Source organism: Leptodactylus fuscus, chromosome 8 (assembly GCF_031893055.1).
Source record: "Leptodactylus fuscus isolate aLepFus1 chromosome 8, aLepFus1.hap2, whole genome shotgun sequence".
NCBI lineage: Eukaryota > Metazoa > Chordata > Amphibia > Anura > Leptodactylidae > Leptodactylus > Leptodactylus fuscus.
This window is the reverse complement of record NC_134272.1, coordinates 46,450,665-46,472,093: the sequence shown is the minus strand read 5'-3', so window position 1 is coordinate 46,472,093 and position 21,429 is coordinate 46,450,665. Positions and strand designations below refer to the sequence as shown.

Genomic DNA, 21,429 nt, shown 5'->3' with positions numbered 1-21,429 from the left:
CTGCTCGCGGAAAAAAAAGAAGCGACCTGCCCTATCTTGACGTGGATTCGACGGTGGAAACCGCCACGGCGTCTGCATCTAGACAATCCCTCCAAATTAGGCCCATTCATTTGAGCCTAATCCAGAGCGGAAAACCGCAACTGTTGGAAGCCGCAATTGTCGCGGCTATTGTCGCAGGCAGATTTTGGTGCGGATTCTGATGCGGCTACCTGCATCAGAATTCGGACCAAAAAACTACGTGTGAACTTAGTCCTCCAGCTAAAATTTGTTGGGTGACAGATTGTTGAGATTATATATACATTTATTTTTTTGCTAGAACTGAAACTGAACAATTGTAGACACCGACTAATTTTAAGAATTTTTAGGTGCTAAGAGTGGAATAGGGGTGGATAAAATTATAAAAGCCAATTTCTAGGTCTTGTGTCTCTAGCGCTGGCTGCTCGTTCTCTTCTGTTCACAGATACTGGCTGACTTCAACTCATTTTTGTCTGCTGACAGCTGCAACCAATCTAAGGTCTCAGTGGTGACCTTTGGCCTCACCAGTGACATGCTGTTTGTGCAGTCAGTCACTTGCCATCTGTGCAGAGATCACCTCTGAGACGTGATTTGGCTGCAGTGGTCACCTGAAGACAACAAGACATCATTGCTGTCAGCAGAGACCTAAGCACGACAGAGAAGGGAGCATTAATGTCATTCAATATATTTTGTAATAAACAAACTTTGGTTCCTTTCTGCTAAATCCTGCACTGCTTTTTATTCTTTGCCTTGTTTCTTTATTGAGAGCTGAGATTTGCACACTGCGTTCACTAGATGTTCTGAGGGTCTTGTGTAATGCAGGGATGCTAAGGTTAGGGTGTCGCTTCAGTTATATCTTGGGCATTGCGAACTGTGCTCCTTGTGTCATATGAAGTGAATTTGTATTATTTCTGAAGATATCGGCAGTTAGGATTTGAAGCTGCATATATAGCTGCAAACTTGCTGAAAATCTGGTATTTCATAGAACACCAGAAGCCCCGTTCTCTGTTCTGCAGTTTATAATGCCAGACAACCCCTCCCAGCCTCAGTTTCCCTGCATTACACAAGAGTCCACCCCTCTTGGTGAAAGACGGGTACTAATAAAGCTGTCAATAGAGAAAGCAGAGAAAGAATAAAGAAGTGCACAATTTCACAGAAAGGAGGCCAAATTTTATTATTAAAATATATTACAAAATGAATACAGGACATAAACAACACTAGAATATCAAAAGTTGTTCAAAGGTTTATTTTAAAATAGGAGTTGTGCAACTCCTTTATATGCACAGAATACTTTATAACTTTTACATTTCATATCTAAGGCACAAAGTAAAGTACGAAAGAAGGTAATGGGAGTCCTGGACATCTACGGCTTTGAGATTTTTGAGGTAAGGCGTTTTTGCTTGGCCAGGGTATTCTGCTGCAAGTGGTATTGATGATTCATAAAGTCTTATGGTAACATACATATTTTCCAAAGGAATATTCAATCTCTGCAAAAAAGTAAATCCTAAGACTTAAAACCTTTTCCTTGTCTTTAATAAAGGCAAGAATTCAGTAACCCTTTACCACACTAAAGGTTTGTATATGGACAAAGTATGGGCAGTTATTAAAGAGGACATATAGATCTATGAAGCAGAACATGTTTTTATATAGCTGCATTAAATTTGTGCTGCTCTTTGATCCTCTTCACTTAAAAATATGTCTATTCACTGTGTTCTTAAGACTTACGTGAAGTGTGTGCACTGCGTTTATGCAGAATACTATTAAAAATTAAAAAGTTGTTGGGGTTTAGCATCCCCTGGACCAATGAGCTCTATGCTGAAAGTTTCATGACTTGTATAGAACCCAGATACTTACAAGATTATGGAATTTTCTGCTTCTGGCCCTATATAATGTATAGGATGGGTCCTTGGACCCCCAAAACGGACTACCGAATGCATTGACAAGCGGTGAGCTTATGAAAGCACATCGACTCTATAGACTATAATGGGGTCCATGTGTTTTCCGTGCAGTGTCCACACAAGTCATGTAGAGAGGAAAATAGTTCATGAATTACTTTTCTCTCCGCATGACTCATGCGGACACCGCGCAGAAAACACACGGACCCCATTATAGTCTGTAGGGTCCGTGTGCTTTCATTGCTCACCGCTTGTCAATGCGTTTGGTATTCCGTTCCAGGGATCCCCAAGCAGACTCCCCGAACGGAATACCGAACGCAGATGTGAACCAGGCCTTACACATATAGCAAAAGTCCTGTTGACATCTCCTCTAGTACATGTTTGATCTGTTACATGATGGACATCTGCAAGGATTGATAGACTGCATTCACTTGTAATGGTGTCCACAGGGTTCTGAAAGGTGTCTGTTTTTATGGTAAAAGTAACTTGCAATACAGCTCTGCTTTCCTTCTCGAAAACTAGGGACGCTGCTGCTGAGGCTTTGAAAAGAGCCTGCAATGCAGAAATGAACATAGCCTTACATATTGGTCCAAAATAAGTATTATATAAACCAAAATATTAAAAATGACACACACAGCAATTGCTTATTTATTCTAATAAACAGTAATGTCACAGCACAATGCCAATGACAACTGTGAAGTTCAAAATCAAGCTGTCCAGTAATACACAGGTATCCGCCATATGGTGTCATAGTACAGTGACTAAAGGATACAGTGTATCACAATACCCAAGTTAATAAGGAATATAGATTAGAATTGTCTCCAATTAGATTATACTGCCAGGGATATTAAGAGAAATCCTTAAAATAATTTTACAGATTTTTCATAATTATTTTAGATTATCTTTTTCTCAGCATAAGAAAGATATTTTCTTTCCTGTTTTACGTTCGTTACTTGATCTGGCAAAGGAGACTTTAAAAGTTGTCAGGATATAGTTTGCGGTGCGACTCTTTTGGTCCTGCTTTGCAGTTATCAATGTCTTCCCTTATAGCAGCCGTTTCCCTTAACAAAGGCAATGTGCCTGGGGTCTGGCAGGAGTCCTGCTTGATCTCGCTGTGTGTGCATAGAGTACTTGATAAAATGAATGTGTGTAGGGTGAAGTGGAGGCAGCAGGCTTATGTCAGCAGAATACATTCTTTAGCTGTGCTGAGCAAGGGAGATGACAACAGATTGTTTGATGGAATACCATGGTCCTGCAAATAGTGCCAACAATATACAAACACAATCCTTAAACCTGTTTCGGTTTTTATATTTCATGAATTACTTAGAATAAATTTCTACAAAGTAGGACTAGACCCAACGGAGTACCAGAGGCCACATTTCTGACTACATAAAAGTCCCCTAAATAACACGGCCACAAAGATCCAGCAGAAGAAAACCTAATATAAAACTGTTTGGAAAACTCTGAATTACAGCTAATGACTATTTTTATGGGTTAATTAAAAATAATCTATTAAACTTCAATTATATGATCTGGGTGTGTACAATGATAACTGTGAAGTTTACAATATAATTAAGACGGCCATCCACACCTTATGTATAGATGGAGAAATTTACAACTTTTTGAAAATCCACAAAAAATGTTGCAATTGCAGAACAAAAGTATTAAACTTATAAATACACAAAATGTATCAAATATTTAATAAATTTAGTGTAAACTATAGCAATTTAGATGTTGTGAAAATCACTTCATGGTAACTCTCTAAGATGCGACAATTGAGTTGAAAACATGTTAGTAGGATTCTATCATTAGAAACCCTAAATGCACGTAGGAATAGCCTTAAGAAAATGAGTTTTCGCCGCCTCCATCTTCATCAGGAACGTCCTGTGGGCATGTGCAGTCGGTTCTGCCCGAGGTCTACAAGTTTCACCGCCTAGACAGGAAGAAGAGGCGTGAAGAGGATGTTCCTGAAGAAGATGGAGGCAGCACTGGAGAGTTCTCTCACAGCATTGGTGACGCCCCCAGTGCTGCGAGAGAACTCATTTGCATACCCGCGAAAACCGGGATTTCTATGGAACAGTGGCGCGGAGAAGACATCTAAAGGTAGGAGATGAATAGCCTTTCTTATCGCTATTCCTATGTGTTAGCGACAAAAAATTCGATCTGAATGATAGGATCCCTTTAATATTTTTTGGGTGTCTTGGAGCTGAGGAGTGGCCTCATTTACAAGTTTAGTTTTATTAATAAGACAGATGCTGGTGCTATTGTCCCGTCCTGGTGCTTGCATCCGTTCTGTGCTCTGTAAACAAATGTTTCTAACATTAGACCAAACAGCAGATCATGGAAACAAGCTGTTCGAGGGCTGGGTAGGGCAGGGCCTTGGATATTTCACATATCTTTCTAATTTTCCCACAATTGCTTTGGTTAGAAGTGGAGCTTCGAGGATTATTTTTGAACTTCAACGTTTTTTTCACTGCCAGCTTCCTTTTTGGCTTGTCTTTTAATTATAGCATTCCAATGATGATATTTACTAATGCCTGTGGACGTATTTATTTATTTGCCATTTTCGGTCACCAAATCTAGAGCACTAATATAGATTTTATTTATTGTGTCTGCCATTTAATATGGATAGGCTGTACCTAAGAGTCTACTTTTTCTTTCTTTAAGCCTGTCCAGATAACAGGTGTCCCAGGACTGAGTTAAAGCAGTACCATTATAGGTCATACAGGAAATACTAGGCCATACTTTTGATGCTTCTGTGCTTAGCATTGTTTTTTCTAACCTACCATTTTTTTAACACCTTACATTGGGCTGACATACTGCACCCAAGCCTCCAGCTTTGAAGTGATGCCCTGTAGTATAGGCTAGACTCAAGGTGCATGACATGGGACAACAATACAAGTGCTCATTATTATATGTTTTATAATCCAATTTTCGGTCCCTGTAATCTGTTTTACCTTTGGTGACTATACATTTACATATACAGCAATTCTCTTTTCCACAATAATTCGAATTGCTCACTTTATGACACTATATCACGTTAAAATAGCTACAAATAAATTTACCTTTTAACACCTGACTGGTCTGAGGCCTTGGCTCTAACTTGCTCCTGACACTTTTGATGTGAGTTTTCTATATATAGAAAGCCTAGAGGTAATTGCCATTGTTCTGGAGATGACTATAGGCTATAGCCTTCACTTAAAAGCTGGGTAAGCTGAGATTTTCCCAGGATTGAAATAGCACAGATGTATAAGGGTGACCTCATGTAATGCACATATTTGCATTGAAATTGGAGATTCTCAGGATATGCTGAACAAAGACATGATCTCCAGTTACTATGGCCCACAGCAGAACATCTTTTGACCTTTTGTGATAAGACCATATGCAACAGTCCTTGATCATTATGGATGTAGAAAAGAAATATGACCCTGCAGATCTTGTATGCGCTACTTACTGTGATGGATTGAGTGTGTTTTAGTGTTAGGGGTCTTGTACAGATAAAAGCAATCTCTCAAAAGTTGATTTTCAGTTATTGGTTCCAGGGTGCACTGAAGAAAACTCCCAGTTACTTGATATGAATATAACTGTGAAGATCTCCAGTAAATAACCATAATATGGAAACAAATGCTTGCAGGAACGTAGGCTTGAGCAATGCCTCCAGATTACTGATGTCCATAATCTTTTCTAAATTGGTCTTCTGGAAATCTGCCCTAAGCATGCAAAAGTATTAGAGGTCAAATGTTTCTATATTTAATATACATTGATGTAAAAGATGTGGGATTTACTTATATACAGAATGAATCCTACAACATGATAAACAAAGGCAGATCATTTTCAATAGGGAGACTTTTAAAGGGATTATCTGGTTTATTAAAATTATTGTTAATATAATAGGATTCCTCAATATAAACAACTTACTAATATACATCAAATTAAAGTTTGTTGCCATTTGTCTGATTTCCATTCGGGTCACATGACCAAATCTGTGTTTTGTTTGCAGGCCTCAGTGCTGCCCACAGGGAGCCTGCAAACAAAATGTCACAGCACCATGTGACCTATTAAAAACCAAGTGTCTCTATAACCCCCTCTGCCCTTGCCTATTCCAGCCCATTGGTTCAGAGCCCAGATAGGTAGTATATACCTACTGCCTCTAGCTCTACCCCCTTGCCTATTTCTGCAGCCGCCCGCACTATCAAAGAGGCAATGTATACACAAAGACATATCTCTAGGTCTGGGGCTGCAGACCTGCTACTGAGCCCTGGCCAAAGAAGGGGCCTTAATGGCAGGGGCCACAATACAGATTTTGCATTGGGGCACATAAACTTCAAGTTACTCTGTCCCTATAGACTGCAATGGAAAGGATGATAACTGCTCCAACCACAGGTATAAAACCCTCATAAAAAACCCAGAACATTTTGGCCACATTTGCAGAAGGTGGGCTCTCTACTTGGTGGACTGTCTACATGCGGCAGCCTAAACATTTTACGTAGAAATCCCATTGGATCACCACATATTTACAACCTTTTTCAGTAACGTTTAATAGGGCTGACGTGGCCATAAACATAATAAAAACGTTCCTAACTTCTCCTCTGTTTCCAGCAGCAATAAGTCCAGTCTGCATTTGGAGGTCCTAGGGCTATTTGTGCCATTTGACCTATGCAGACAAACCGGCATCAGCAGCCACATCTGTGAAGAGGTCACAGCTAGTACAAATGGGACCTCACTGCTGGCACCTAGTACAAATGGGACCTCACTGCTGCTGTCAGCTATTGGGGACCTGAAGACCAGGGCTGCTACTGCTCCTGCTGGAGACAAAGGTGTTGTGTTTTTTTTGGGACCCTTCAGTAGTTCTGTTAAACATACCAAATAATTCCCCCTTTTAATTGGGATATCTGATATCTTTACACATGCTCTAATAGGGAATGTGCAGATAACAGAGTGATGTATCTGCTAAAACAGGATATGTAGTATCTAAAATCTTTTGAGACATTCTTGCCAAAAAAGAGAAGTTTTTGCCTGCAGTGATGGGACAGTCTCAGTGCTCCTTACTCGAATCAGGGATTGTGTGTGTATTACTTTGTTTTGAGAAATGTACGTTACGTACAGGGAGGGCATATTCCTGGTTACCACCAGGCAGTCTGGTTTGTTGTCTTATTACGTATACTTTATGGAAAGGGGTTGCACAAGTGTTACATATGTAATTTTTCTTTGCTCTGACAATACTTTCTGTGGTTTCTCACTTTTCACTTACAGAATTCAGTAAGTGGTCATCATGTTGCAGTGAGCATTTATTTGCATGCTTTGTATCAACTAATTTGCCTCGTGTGACCAGATGAAATGTGTGGGCTTTTGGGTACATGCAAGCGATCAGGATCAGGAAAATCCGCACGGAAATCTGCATCAAATAGTGTGGACTTTTGTACATGTGGATTTTAAAACTTTTTTATTTATTTTTTTTAACAGTCAATGCCAGATAAAAAAAATTGATCTGCTTCATTATTTAAATCTTGTATCATAGCTAAATTCCCTAACCCACCTATGCTAATTTTGGCACTTCTTTGGTGCATGGCCCTTTATTGCGCCATGGATGCATCACTAAGTTCCTTTTGACTGGCATAGATTTCTATTCTGACACAAGAGAGTACATCTGAATTAAGAGGCTGGAACCTTTTGGTAATTTGGATGCATCTTGTGCCAGCTATGAACTTCATTAAGACTGAGGTACAGAACTGGTCAGTCTTAAAAAAATTCCGTCTGCCCCCATCCGTGCATGAGAATTAAAGTTTCTCATTGACTGCAATGTTAATGTATTCCAGTGCAGATATTCCGCATTGACATTCTGATAGTGCACATGTACCCTTAGTGTGCTAATATGACTCTTTACATGTCAGATATATCATGTTTGTTTGCTGTGGTTTGAAGCAATTGTGGTTGATGTTTTCCAGGCTTGTATGTTCAGTACATGGTTCTGTTTTTACTGTGGGTAAATCGCATACAGACGTCAGCAGACATGTGGAAAATGCCTCTATGGCTGTGGACCCTTTTACAAAATGATGTGTTCTCACTTGTATGCTCGGTTTATTGGTGTGTTTTGATGGCTTTGGTGAGAATAACACAATGTAATCTAGACTTGCAGAATCTAGATTGCTTGTAAAAATGCAGGGCTTCTGACTCGTGAGGATTAATCTAGAAACTGCAGATTTGTTGTAAACCTTTATGCAACTGAAAACCTGTTCTATTCATCTAAATTGAGATGGTTTGGGTGACAAGTACATTGATTTCTGAAAGTCCCATTCAGGAAAACAGGAAAGTCATAAAAATTGCTGCAACAAATTTGGCAATTATGAATCTATCCCAAGAGTGAGGTCACATGTTGTGGAAAAAGATGTTTTTTGAGCCAAAGCCAACAGTGGCTTCAAAAGGAATGAGAAATTTAAAGGAAACCCCTCCCTTTTGCTAAATCCACTCCAATCCACAAGGAAATTTGCAACGAAAAAACTTGTGGTTTCACATAAAGCCTTAAAAAAAAAAAATCGACAGCAAATATTTGCACTTTTTGAGTCAAAGTCAGAAGGAGTTTTTTTTTAATTTATTTTAATTTATTTTTTAAAAGATTTCTCTTCTGGCTTTGGCAAGTTTAACAGAGGTGGGTTTTTTTTTTTTTTTTTTAAAAAAAACTTGTGTGAACCCACCTCTGTAAGTTTAGGTACATTATTGCAAAGTCAAGGTGATATTAATATTTATAACACTCTCTGCTTTATCTTGATATTGTTCAATGGCCGCCTAAAGTTTTATATAATACATTTCCATTATCTATTTGCAGGAAAACAGTTTTGAACAGTTTATTATCAACTACTGCAATGAAAAGCTACAACAAATCTTCATTGAATTGACCCTCAAAGAGGAACAAGAGGAATATATACGTGAGGTAATGTGAATTAAGATTTTATACTAACATAAAGGGATTTAGCTATAGGGGTGCAGCGGTAGCAGTCGCCACTGGACCCTGGACCCTAAGGGGACCCCACAAGTCGTCTGCCACATATACCATTATTCTGAATAGCTTAAGATAGGAAGGAGCCCATTATAAATTTTGCATTGGGTATATCCCATCGTAGGACTAGATAACAACCACAATTTCACATTGCAGCCATGGAAATGCATATAGAGATCAAGCACGTGACTAAATGGAGTAGTGTAACAATTGCTGTAGTATAATAGCCCAAATCAGCGGGTGGCAATCTCCAACCAGATGGTAGTATTATGTATCCTTAGCCTTAAGGGAAGCAATACATAGACAATAGAACACAAAGGACAGCCATTATAATAATTGACAAACACTTTCCAGGCTTAGAAGCCTGGAAAATACTATAAATTACATGTCCCAAAGCGTTTAGAGCAAGAGAGTGTGTATGTGTAATGTATATGAATATTCTGTAGTAGACTAATAATTGTAAAAGAAATAAGCTTCTCCCGGTAGACTACTCTGACGGAGCCGCATACGTGTCAGTTATACTTTTTTTTTTTTTTTTTTGCATATATGTGTTCTACCATATTATCCATTGTGCATACTACAATGGAAAATAATTTTTGCTTTTGAATAACTTTGTTTAAGCAAATTAAATTTGCATTCCTGACTCAGGCTACACAGTATATCTTGATGTAACCAGGCATGTTTGTTCTTACTACCACCATGATCCTTAGAAAGCTTGTCCTGTGCTGAACATGCTTACTGGTGTAAATTAGGTAAAGTTTGGGGTTCCTTGAAAAATGAATGACATATTATAACAACTGTGCATTTACTCATATATTATCTTCATGAAAGGCACTTATTATATGGAGGTAGAGGCAGCCTAGAGCATCTTAACCAGCCTATCTGTATATACTACAAAGAATGTACCGTATTGTATGCAGGCCTTAGGGGGCTGGGGGCCTGCATTAAAGTCCCACTGGGGATCCATCTGCTCCGCTGGGGACCAATCTGCAATCTTGCTGCTAAGAAAATGTGATCTTTATCCACCACAGCACATATTTTTGCCTGTGATTGCCACCAGTGCTACTCGCTATCATAAATTGCTATAATCTGATGTAACCAAATGTGATAATGTGTACCCCCCACCCCCACCCCGCAGTGATTTCCACACCAGTGCAGCTCATATGGATTATATGTTGAAATCCTGGCATCCTGAATGCACTTTCACACGACGTAGATATGCCACTATCTTCCTCTACAACATGTAATTGAATTAGAAGAGATTTTTGGTACTCCCTTTTTTAGCATAAAATAGACAACTGTAACTTTGCTTTGTTGGGGGAAGGGGGGGGTGTCAGTTTGTTACAAGAAGAATGTACTGTATTTGGGGAAACCTTAAATTTACATTCTCAGATGAACATAATATAAACAGTAAAGACACAAGAAACAACAATGTTTATACAAAATTTATAGTAAACTCTGCTTAGAATTTTTGCTGTCACCATATGAATTGGAGGACATCAATAACTGCACAGTTTACTAGAGAAATGTTTGGGTAGCAGCTGTGTCAGCTCAAGAATCAGCAATATCTCTAGAGATTGAACCTGGCCAACTTGTTAACGTTCCAAAAAGCACAAATCACCTCTAAAATCATTAAAGTTGTTTTCTGGTACTTAAGTGTTTATACCAAACATTTAAGTACCAGATTTCCTTTTGTGAGCAGGGTTCTCACTCCTATTGTTTGGGATAGGAATTTGTTAATTTCTTTGTCACATTGTAATGTCAAATACAGTCTGCTCATGAACCCTCAGTCTACTCTTAATAACAATCAAGATATTATTAAGAACCTGTCATAAGGATAGAGCATCAATATAGAAAAATCAGGTCCAACATCCTGCACCCCCCTGTTCTCAGCAGCTGGAAGTGACATAATGTCATTTAAAAAATAAAAATAAAAAATTAAGAAAATAAAGAAAAAATAACAGGAACTTCAATAATTTTAGCCCAGAAAAGTTTCAGGGATTTAGCCCAAGAATACTTCAGGGATATACATACCATGCAGAGACTTCTCACTCTGCAGAAGTATTGGATTGCTCTGGACCAGGGGTGCCCAATACGTCGATCACGATCTACCGGTCGATCGCAAAGGACGTATGGGTCGATCGCAGGATGCAGCCAGGGATCCCCGGTGTCTGCTTGTTCACAGTGCAGGCTGAGAGTCGACTCTCAGCCTGCGCTGTGAACAAGCACTCCGGACACTTGCAGGCCGGGCAGCAGCAGCTCCGGGGGATGACGTGCTCCCTGCTCTTAGGGATGGAGGGAGCCGGGGTGCTGCTTGTTCACAGCGCAGGCTGAGAGTCATCTCCGAACACTGGCAGGCAGGGCTGCCGCAGCCCCAGCCTGCCAGTGTCCAGAGATAACTCTCAGCCTGCGCTGTGAACAAGCAGACACCAGGGATCCCTGGGCGGCCACAGAACGCCGCTGTCTCCTGCTCTCACGCTCCGCCCGGCCCCGCCCACAGACATGCCCCGCCCCGCTCAAAGGCCCTACCTGGCCCCGCCCACAAGAAGTGGGTAGTAGATCTTTTGCCTTGGTCAGTTTATAAAGTAGCTCACATGCTGAAAAAGTGTGAGCACCCCTGCTCTAAACGGTAAAGCGATTCCTAATGATTATATGCCTTGGGACGCAGATTACTGTACAATCATTCAAATATTATAAAATGAGAAAAACATGACTATGCGAAAACTGTGCCAGATAGCTGCATGCAAATTACCCGCATTAATAGGGGTGAGATAGTGTGAGGATCCTCAGCAGCTGTGTGAATGTGCTCTAAAAGTGTAGCCATAGCGGTACACACGTTGTATTTTTATGTAGGCGCCACTAAGTGCATATAATAAACATATATCATAATGTGGCATTTAAGAAAATGTCCAGTTATGTAAAATTTCATTAATTTTGCAAGGAACCCCAAAATACAGATTTCTATTTTTTCACCAGTAAGACCAGTTGGATATAAGACAAGCTGTCTAAATATCCGCACAGCCAAATCCGTTCAGATTTCATCCTTTCTCTTTTATTCAATTATCAGCATTACAAAGATCAGCATTTTTTTTAATGTATTTCATACATTTATTTTCAGCTGTTAAGGATCAGATTTAGATCTAAAACCAGAGCAAGGACTGAGTACAAGAATTATACACATAGCACCATTGACCTCAATGCTTACTGCCTTAGCTTTTGGCTCTGTTCCATATAAGTGCATGGGAATGTGACACAGATCAGGAATGGAATGGAGACCAAGTCTGGAAGTAGTTCCAGGGCACCCAATTTGGTCAAGCAGTTGATGAAAGGATACAGCTTATTCCGAGGCCATTAGGCATGAACAGTGTAAAGGGGGTGTGTAGTATATTGCTGTGTTGTGTGTTGTAAGACCACCCCAACATGCAAGTGGTGAGAAAGTTGGTGACTAGAGATTTATTTGGCAGTTTAGTGAATGGGAATATAGTCACCCCCCTTAGAGAGTTGAAATCAGATATTTAACCCACAATTCATTTCCTGCCTGTTTCTTCCACAGTGTTACTGATGTGTTTTCTCTTGTAGGGAATTGAGTGGACACATATTGAATACTTCAACAATGCCATTATATGTGATCTGATTGAGAATGTAAGTAAAAACTGCGAGGTATTGCTTAGATTGTACATTTTATAAAGCTTTGCCACTCTTTTTCACTTGTGCGTCACCATTTACAGTTCCTTATCCCTTCCTTTTTTCAAATCATAAACCCAAATGTGTGACGCAGAAAGCCTTTGTAACGTTATCTTCAGGTTTTGACTATTAATCTGCATGTCCAAATCACTCAATAATTTGTAATGCACTATGTGTATCACAGTGACTCCATGTGGCCTCCAACCATTATAAGGTCCCATTCACATGGGTCGTGCATTGGTGTTTGAGGGCCAATTGACAGCCACATGCTGATCGACACTTGTTTTAGCGCCATTTAAGTGGAGCAGATAAAGGGACTGTATGTTCTTGAACCACTTTCTATGATGTAAGGCACATATGGGTCTAATATCACCTGTCAATCCTGTTTACACAGAACAATGTGGTGCATAAAAGATGCAAGCAGCCGATAAACAAGCATTTGTTCTTTTGCTTGCTGACTGGGAGCGTATCTACACAGGCCAGTTATCCGAAATGACTTTCCTATAAGGGCTAGTTCACACGTAAAAAACCGCCTGGCTTATTTTGGTCCAGAAAAAAACGCTTCCTGCTAGCAGAAAAATGAAAGCTAGCGGTCTCCATAGACCACCATTGCATGGAGACAGATTTTGAGGCGAAATCCGCTGTCAAAATCCGCCTCATTGCCCTCGTGTGAACTAGCCCTAAGGACAGATTCTTCCAATAATTAGCCTGATGTTACACCAGTTTAATATGGCCTTAACCCTCATAATCTGGATCAGAAGAGATACTAAGTCTCCTGCAGGAGAGTGTGCCTCAAAGAGGCCTCTACAGTGCAAAGGGACTTGTAATAGGAAAGTAATGTGCAAATAAGTCTTCTTCGGTTTTTCGTGCCACCTTTTTGAAGGTATCTCCCTGTAGATCAGTGCCTGGTTTTCCTGAAACCTGGTAGCCTAGTATTTGTGAATAAAGCCAAGCCAGAATAACTCCTCCAAAAAGAAGAACCCATCCACAGACAGCTGTAGTTTTGATGGAGAACAGGGGAGAAGATGAATCCCATATGTGGGAGTCTCCAAAGTGTAACCCTACCAGTCCGATATCTCTGGCATGTAGTGTTGAGTACAGTCCTTGGGAGTTGGACAGCCTGACAATGTGGACCAGAAAAGTCTGTGCGCTTTTTCTTTTCCTACCAATTCTATGCAGACTAAAATACACTAAAGGGTTAATCTTCACTCACACTTCTCTCACTTGGCAGTTTTAATAGCAATTGTTGTGCAACCCATATCCGACTTGTGTTATACTTTTTCACACAACAGTCACATAAATATCTCAGTTTCATATATAGTACATGCAATGCACATATGGCTATATACTGCAATCGTTACACTACACATGGCCTAAACAATTGCTGCTTATTTTTCTCTGTCCCTACCTTTTAATAATGTAATAAACGCAGAGAGATGAAGTGAATACATGGAAATAACATTTCAATAAAATACAATGAGGAATTGACTAGGTCTCCATCTCAAGAGGTCACAACTTCTTCTTTTTTTGTTTGCTTCGGAGCTTTCTTATTAAATATGTCATTCTTTTATAAAACCTCAGAACCAAAATGGAATCCTGGCCATGTTGGATGAAGAATGCTTGCGACCAGGCACCGTTACGGACGAGACCTTCTTGGAGAAGCTGAATCAAATTTGTGCCACTCACCAGCATTTTGAGAGTCGAATGAGCAAGTCTTCTCGCTTCTTGAATGACACCTCTCTACCGCATAGCTGCTTCAGGATTCAGCATTATGCTGGCAAGGTATCTTTGAGAACCACGGCCTACATTCTTATTAAATATTTATTTGGCTATGTTATATAGAGCCGCTGTCAATTACCTCCCATGGTGCAGGCCTATTCTGGACAAGCCGAAAGTATAGTAGGCTGGTCTTACACAAGATTTTCAAGCTGTGAAATAACGTAGTTAAATAACTTGTAACAAATGACCACACAATTTTTAATAAGAAAATATAAATGACATACATAACTTTTTTTTTCCAAATGTTTTTTTATTGATTTCATTATAGGAAAAAAAATGCAAAGGACAGACAACGCAAAGCAATACAAGTGTTTTTTATGGCGCTTTTTTGTGTGTCAAGAAAAAGTCACATTTAGGCCGGGGCCCCATGGGCCGTAAACGTCAAAATTAAAAAATCGGAGTGTTTTACAGTACAGGCAAAGTGGATGGGACTCTAGCGAATCACCTGCCCACTTTGCGGTAAAACCCGCGGTGTGGACATGCCGAGATTTCCAAAACCAGCGCGGTTTTGTAAATCACAGCATGTCAATTATATGTAAGGAAACGCCACTGGTTTCTTCATAGAGATAATTGCAACAGAAAGTCCGCAAAGGAAAACTCTGTGAACTTTCTGTTTAAAGCGCTATGTTGCTGCCACGGTTTTTCCCACAGCGCTTTTTGTCTGCAGGACGACTAAGGCCCGCTAAGGCCCCACGTTGCGGAACCACAGCTTTTTTTGTTGCAGATTTTGTTGTGGATTTTTGAGCCAAAGCTATTAATGTCTACAAAAGAAATGGGAGATACATAGGAAGTTCATACACTTCTAACTTCTACTCATTCCACTCCTAGCTTTGGCTCCAAAAACCGCAACAAAATCTGCAACAAAAAAAGCTGCGTTTCCGCTGACCTAAATCAGGGGCGAGGTTTATCAAGAAGGGTTGGATCAGTATATTTTTGTTCCAGAGCTGAAATCGTATTAAGTTTAACTTATTTTTAATATCAGAAGATGTCAGATTGTGATTGAGAGAAACATAATAGTCTGGAATCTAAATTCTCTAAGGAACACTAAATACAGGCCTGACTCCGAAATCTGCCGACAGGATTTCTACTATTTACTATCTCTATGACATGAAACCTTTCTTATTTCTTCAATCACTTCTTTGACCCATGCGTTTATTGCCTGTGTAAGTATGGTTCTATTCATAAATGTTACAAAATGAATTTAAAGGGCTTGTCTCTTTTAATTTCTTTTGTTTTCATGAACTATCTTTAGGATAGGCCTTAAATATCTGAGCAGTGGAGGGCCGGCACATAGCCCCTACACAGATCAGCAGATTTGAAGTTCATCCCATATGTGTACTATACAGTGCATGGAGTCTGGTGCTCAATGACTTCAATAGGAGCAGAGCTGCAGCAATGTCATCTGACCCCACTATCCAGAACACAGAGTTATCTACTTCTGGCACAGTACACTGTATAGTACAGGATGCACCCTCAACATCTGATCCATAATAATTGCATCATGTTTTTTTAGATTTTTAATTTTTTTAAGCTGGCAGATTTGTCAGATACCTGTTCATGTGTTTTCCAGGTCATGTACCAAGTGGAAGGGTTTGTTGATAAGAACAATGACTTGCTCTATCGAGACCTTTCTCAAGCTATGTGGAAAGCAAACCATGGACTTATCAAAGATATATTCCCAGAGGGCAACCCAGTCAAGATTAACCTTAAGAGGCCACCAACTGCGGGCTCACAATTTAAGGCTTCAGTATCCACCCTGATGAAGAACTTGCTTACAAAGAACCCCAACTATATCCGGTAAAGGCTTTTGTTACAAGTTGTTAAGAGACTTTCTTTTCCTTGTCCTATCTTTATTTCTTAGACTGATTCTTTTAATATCACTTCTTGGAATTCATGGGTTTTGTGAATATTCTAGATGTATCAAGCCAAATGACAAGAAGGCTTCCCACATCTTCAATGATGCCCTGGTGCGCCACCAAGTGAGTTACCTCGGCCTGCTAGAAAACGTCAGAGTGAGAAGAGCAGGTTATGCCTTCAGGCAGCCATACGAGCCTTGTCTGGAAAGATACAAGATGTTGTGTAAACAGACATGGCCACACTGGAAGGGGCCAGCAAGGTAGGCTTGTTTCAGAATTGACTTGTTCTAGAAGTTTTTCCTTTTAAAGGTTATTGTAAAACTTCATAATATGACTTGGCTATGAAGTATTACAGCCATCTTTATCATGTACATATGTTGTAATGTTAAGGACAAGCCAATAATCGGAAAGAGCATCCAGCTGTCAACAATATACAAAGTGTATGGGGACCAAATGACTGTGTTGCACAATGATTTCTCCGCAACTATTTGCATCGGGCTGTGTAACAAGGTCCTTTAAAAAAAAGCCATAAACTGCACCCATATCATTGAAAAAACAGTGATTGAAGAAGGGGGGGGGGGGAGGGAAAGACACAGCCTCTTCCCCAACCAGGAAGAATTTATTTGACAGCAGTGTAGTCTGGAAAGTTGTTTTTTTTTTTTTTTTGTAAATTACAGTAAGCAGTGTTGACGTTTATAAATGGAACCAACCATGCAAGTGTGAATACTTGCTTGTACAACTTCTTGTGATTCAGTATGTGTTGGGTGTGTTGCATAGTTCACATATTCGCTTTATCTCTACACTATGATATATAGAATAAGGATTTTAACACACAAAATATTTGCAAGCATATCTAATACAGTCATGGTAATGGTCTTCTCTGGACAAAGTTGCTATGCTTTATTATGCCTTGTACGGGGCCCTAGGAGGAAAAGTGACACTGGGAATAAATGCCAAAGCAAGTACCCCTATGTCATGCACTTTTTCCCTTTTCGGACTGATATCTGTTTTGCATGCCACTTCCTTTAATGACCTCGTTGGTATTCTATCTCTTATTATCTATTGATCTTCTTGTAGGTTTTCAGATATGTTGAGCTAAAAAGAAGTGATTTGCATTTCCTTCAGTTTTACAGTCTATTTGGATGATCGAACTCTATGACATGTCTAGTACGGTCATGTTTATGCCAAGAATATTATATGAATCCGTTCTGTTTTATTTTTATAATGTGAGTTTTATATCCTTTATAATTTCGGAGTGGAATAGCTCCGTTTTCTTTCATACATTCATATATGCGGATCCATTTCTATTGACTTGCTCAATATTTGAGCTTCTCGCTGCCTTTTTAGAAGTTGCAGGCATAAGGGAAAATGTCTGCTACATTATAGTGGGAGTTATGACATCAGGTTATTTCTTTGACATAATGTTGAGCAATGCATTCCTGGGTAATGTCTTCAGCCATTTGACGTGTTATTGCTTGTTCCAAGGTACAGAATGTCAAATGTTAGCAATTTGTTCTGTCTTGCTGAGATAGTTTACATTGTCAGTTATTGTAATCTCCTGTTATTTGTCTGTGACCTGAATCTACTGTAGTCTGTCTAGTGTAGTCACTGAGACGATATTGCCATTGTACCTAATAATATAAGCAACCGCAACTCTATTTGATATTTACAGAATTGTAATATAGTTATCAGCTCCATATATAGGATTTTTTCTATTAGGGTTCTCCCCTATCCACATTATAGAAGGCAAGTGATCACTGGGACCAGTGGGTGCCAGCAAGCCTCCATGCACGCCTCTTGCAGGTAAATGAGCGGCACTCCAGTAATTTCTAGGCAAAAGAACATTTCACCAGCAGCATAGACAGGGATACTTTATGGTAAGAGCAGTGAGACTATGTAAACTGAAACCAACATAACACCCTGTGACAGCACATTCCAAATTTGAGGGGCCTGAATGCCATTTTTTGAAAGGAAACATATTCTAGGTTATGGGTATAGGTTTATTACAGATGTCCTATTGATCCAAGGATTTATACTGACTTGTGAGATTTGAAATCAGAATAGAATTTTTTTCCCTGACATGGGGCCTTCAGAATCAGTCTCATGGGTTTGTTTTGCTTTCTTTGGGCTCAACAATGTAGGGTTATAGGTTGGACTGGATGGGCCTGTGTCTTCTATCAACCACATCTACTATGTTACTATGTAATGCTTTCTTTTGAGGAGTCCTAATAACCCTGTCCTGTCCAGAGAGTTCTTGCTTGCCACTGTGGTGAGTTCCCCTTGGGGTGCTGCACGATAGGTGGGGGAACTGCAGGGTGCACCTGAGTGTTTCCGGTGGAAGTGGTTGAATGTCTTATACAGGGGAAGGGGCAGCTCATGGCAGATGGTTGAGTATTGATCCGCTGTTCATCAGAATACTCTGTTGGTTCTCTATAGAGAGGGGAAGTTTGCAAGTGGCAAGGAGGACTGTGGGCCATTTGCACTATGGTGCCTGGTCGTAACCGTGTCTCCAATCGTTGTGTGACTTGTAATGGTATGTTTGGATGTCGTGAATTTGTCAGATTTTTGTTTGTGTTGATTCATCACTGAAAATCCACAAAAGACTTCAGTACGATACATGTGATTTGAGGTATTCAGCACCCTATTCATCTATAGTGGGAAAGAAAATGTGCAGATTTCAGATTTTTACAAAGTCACAGAAGGCTGTTATCTTTCAGGTCTCCACAGTTCTGTCACCCTTTGCAATACAAATTATGCCATGTCTAAACATACCCTAGTTCCCCCTCATACCACAAGTTATTTTAAGAATTTGTGCCTGACAATATTACACATAATTCACATTATGAAACAGGAAACAGGGGAATTGGGAATATACAGTATTTACCAAACAGAATGCCTAAAAGTTTGTGTTCAGATAGAAATGAATTCCTATATATCATGATCTGTAAATTATGATCTGTGCTTCACCCTAATGTAATACTTACAAAACCTCAATGAGGTTACCTCATTAATTTTTTAGGACTCCCCCAAGGGCCTGCAAATCAATTTTTTTAGAGCTCCACCCCAAGTGCCTTCAAATCAATGTTTTAGGGGTCACCCAAAGGGCCTAACATTCTGCTGGTTAAAGGCTCAACTCACCCAAAGGGCCTACCATTCTGCTGATGCAAGGCTCAACTCACCCCAAAGGCCAAAAAGTAAAACACTGCTGGTTCAAGGCTCAACCCACCCCAAGGGACAAAAACTAAGCTGGTTAGAGGCTCAACTCACCCAAAGGAACAAAAAATAAAACACTGCTGGTACAAGGCTCAACTCGCCTCATGAGCCAAAAACACTGCTGGTGCAAGGCTCTACTCACCCCAAGGGCCAAAAAGTAAAACACTTCTGGTTCAAGGCTCTACTCACCCCAAGGGCCAAAAACACTGCTGGTGCAAGGCTCAACTAACCCCATGGGCAAAAAAGTAAAACACTGCTGGTGCAAGGTTCTACTCACCCCAAGGGCCAAAAACACTGCTGGTGCAAGGGTCAACTCACCCCAATGGCCAGAAAGTAAAACACTGCTGGTGCAAGGCTCTAATCACCCCAAGGGCCAAAAACTAAGCTGGTGCAAGGCTCAACTCACCCAAAGGGCCTAACATTCTGCTGGTTAAAGGCTCAACTCACCCAAAGGGCCTAACATTCTGCTGGTGCAATGCTCAACTCAATTAAAGGTGCAACGTTTAGATGGCTTCTTTCCAAACCGAGGGTGATTCCTTTCGGTAAGATGTGATGGCTGTTTCCAGCCCTGATTATCCTGGTTGATCGTGTTCAGTAATGAGGCCAGCTCAGCATGAGGATCTTGTACGTTAGGTTGTCCATGCCCACTAATATGCATGAAGACTCGATCACAGTCAATGTTCTTATTTTTCTCCAATTCAGTCTCTGTACGAGCTGCTCTGAAAGATGGCCTAGGCACTGCTGCAATGGCAATCACTGGGTTTTCCTGTTCTGGTTTCAAATAATCTTGTGTCTTACTTGAAGAAGAGACAATCTTAGGTTGACTGCTGGTTGCTTGTGCTGCAACATTTGGAGTTGGGTCTGTCAGCCTTGTGATGAACTTCACACACACACACACACACACACACACACACACACACACATCCGCAATGACAGTTCAGGGTGGGTACTGTTGGATTTCCCATTGCCTATTCCATCTGTGGTTGTCATGGGCAATGTGATTTAAAGGGGTGCTTGTTAAGGTTTCATTAGCGTAAAATTTGGGTTTCAGTCCATACAATTGGGAGGAAAGAAGGTTTCCAGGTATTTTTCCACTTTCATAGAGTTTTTTTGAGTGTGGAAAGTGTGTAGTTGATAGGCTGTGATAGTGGGGTAAAACTGTGACTTGGGCATGTTAGATGCCCCCAGACATGCTTCCCCTGCTGTTCCAATTGTATTCCAGAGGTGTTGGCATCATTTCCTGGGGTGTCATAGTGGACTTGGTGACCCTCCTGAGTCGAATAGTGGTTTCCCCTGAAACGAGCATTCCCCATAGATTATAATGGGATTCGATATTCGTTCGAATAGTCGAATATTGAGGGTCTATTCGAATCGAATATTTCACTGTTCGCTCATCTCTAATTCTAACATTTCAAGGCATTCTTTTTGTCAGTCATCTAGCTTTGGTCCAGAGCGTAGTGAGCAGTCATTGTCCATATCTAGCAGCTGGAGCAGGGCAATTCTATATTTTGCCAACTTCTTCAGAATAGAATGCGATCCCTTCATGGAAACCACATGTATAGGAGTTAATGAGAGCAGAGTGAACACAAATATAAACCACAACTCACATGTGGTCTCCTATTTCATCTTGTAGAACTAGTACAAATCAGGGATTTCACTGCTGGGCTGTTTCTCTGCTGACGTTTCATTTGCCGTCCATGTGGCAAAACAATTATATTTTTAGCAAATTCTCTTGCAAAGTTCTCTGTCCCACATGAAAGCGATGTGCTCTTGTACTGAACTCCATAGCATCATTTATTTATTTTTTTACTTGTCTTTTTGCTGTCTTAAGATTTCCTCCAGCTTTTTACCATGTGTCTTTTTTCTTTTTTTTTCTTCTTATTGTAAAGATTTCCAAGAGTCTGAAATTGTGCCAAACTCTTGCTTTTGTTCTGTACTTTGAATTTTTAAATTAAATAAATCTAATATGTATTATGTTTTAAGCTTGGGACTA

At 40.1% G+C, this 21,429-nt stretch overlaps 2 protein-coding genes across 3 annotated transcripts in view; both read left to right on the top strand.

The window, feature by feature from the left end:
- PTCD1 (pentatricopeptide repeat domain 1) overlaps positions 1–21,429 on the top strand; it is a 221,409-nt gene that overhangs the window by 162,636 nt on the left and 37,344 nt on the right. The window lies entirely within an intron of this gene.
- Positions 1–21,429, top strand: part of MYO1B (myosin IB) — a 127,048-nt gene that overhangs the window by 81,905 nt on the left and 23,714 nt on the right. For both annotated transcript variants that reach the window (XM_075285248.1, XM_075285250.1), the window contains exons 13-18: positions 1,335–1,400; positions 8,734–8,838; positions 12,484–12,546; positions 14,170–14,370; positions 15,938–16,164; positions 16,283–16,483. In XM_075285248.1, the coding sequence (XP_075141349.1) occupies positions 1,335–1,400; positions 8,734–8,838; positions 12,484–12,546; positions 14,170–14,370; positions 15,938–16,164; positions 16,283–16,483 (863 nt within the window). The remainder of the gene's footprint in view (positions 1–1,334; positions 1,401–8,733; positions 8,839–12,483; positions 12,547–14,169; positions 14,371–15,937; positions 16,165–16,282; positions 16,484–21,429) is intronic.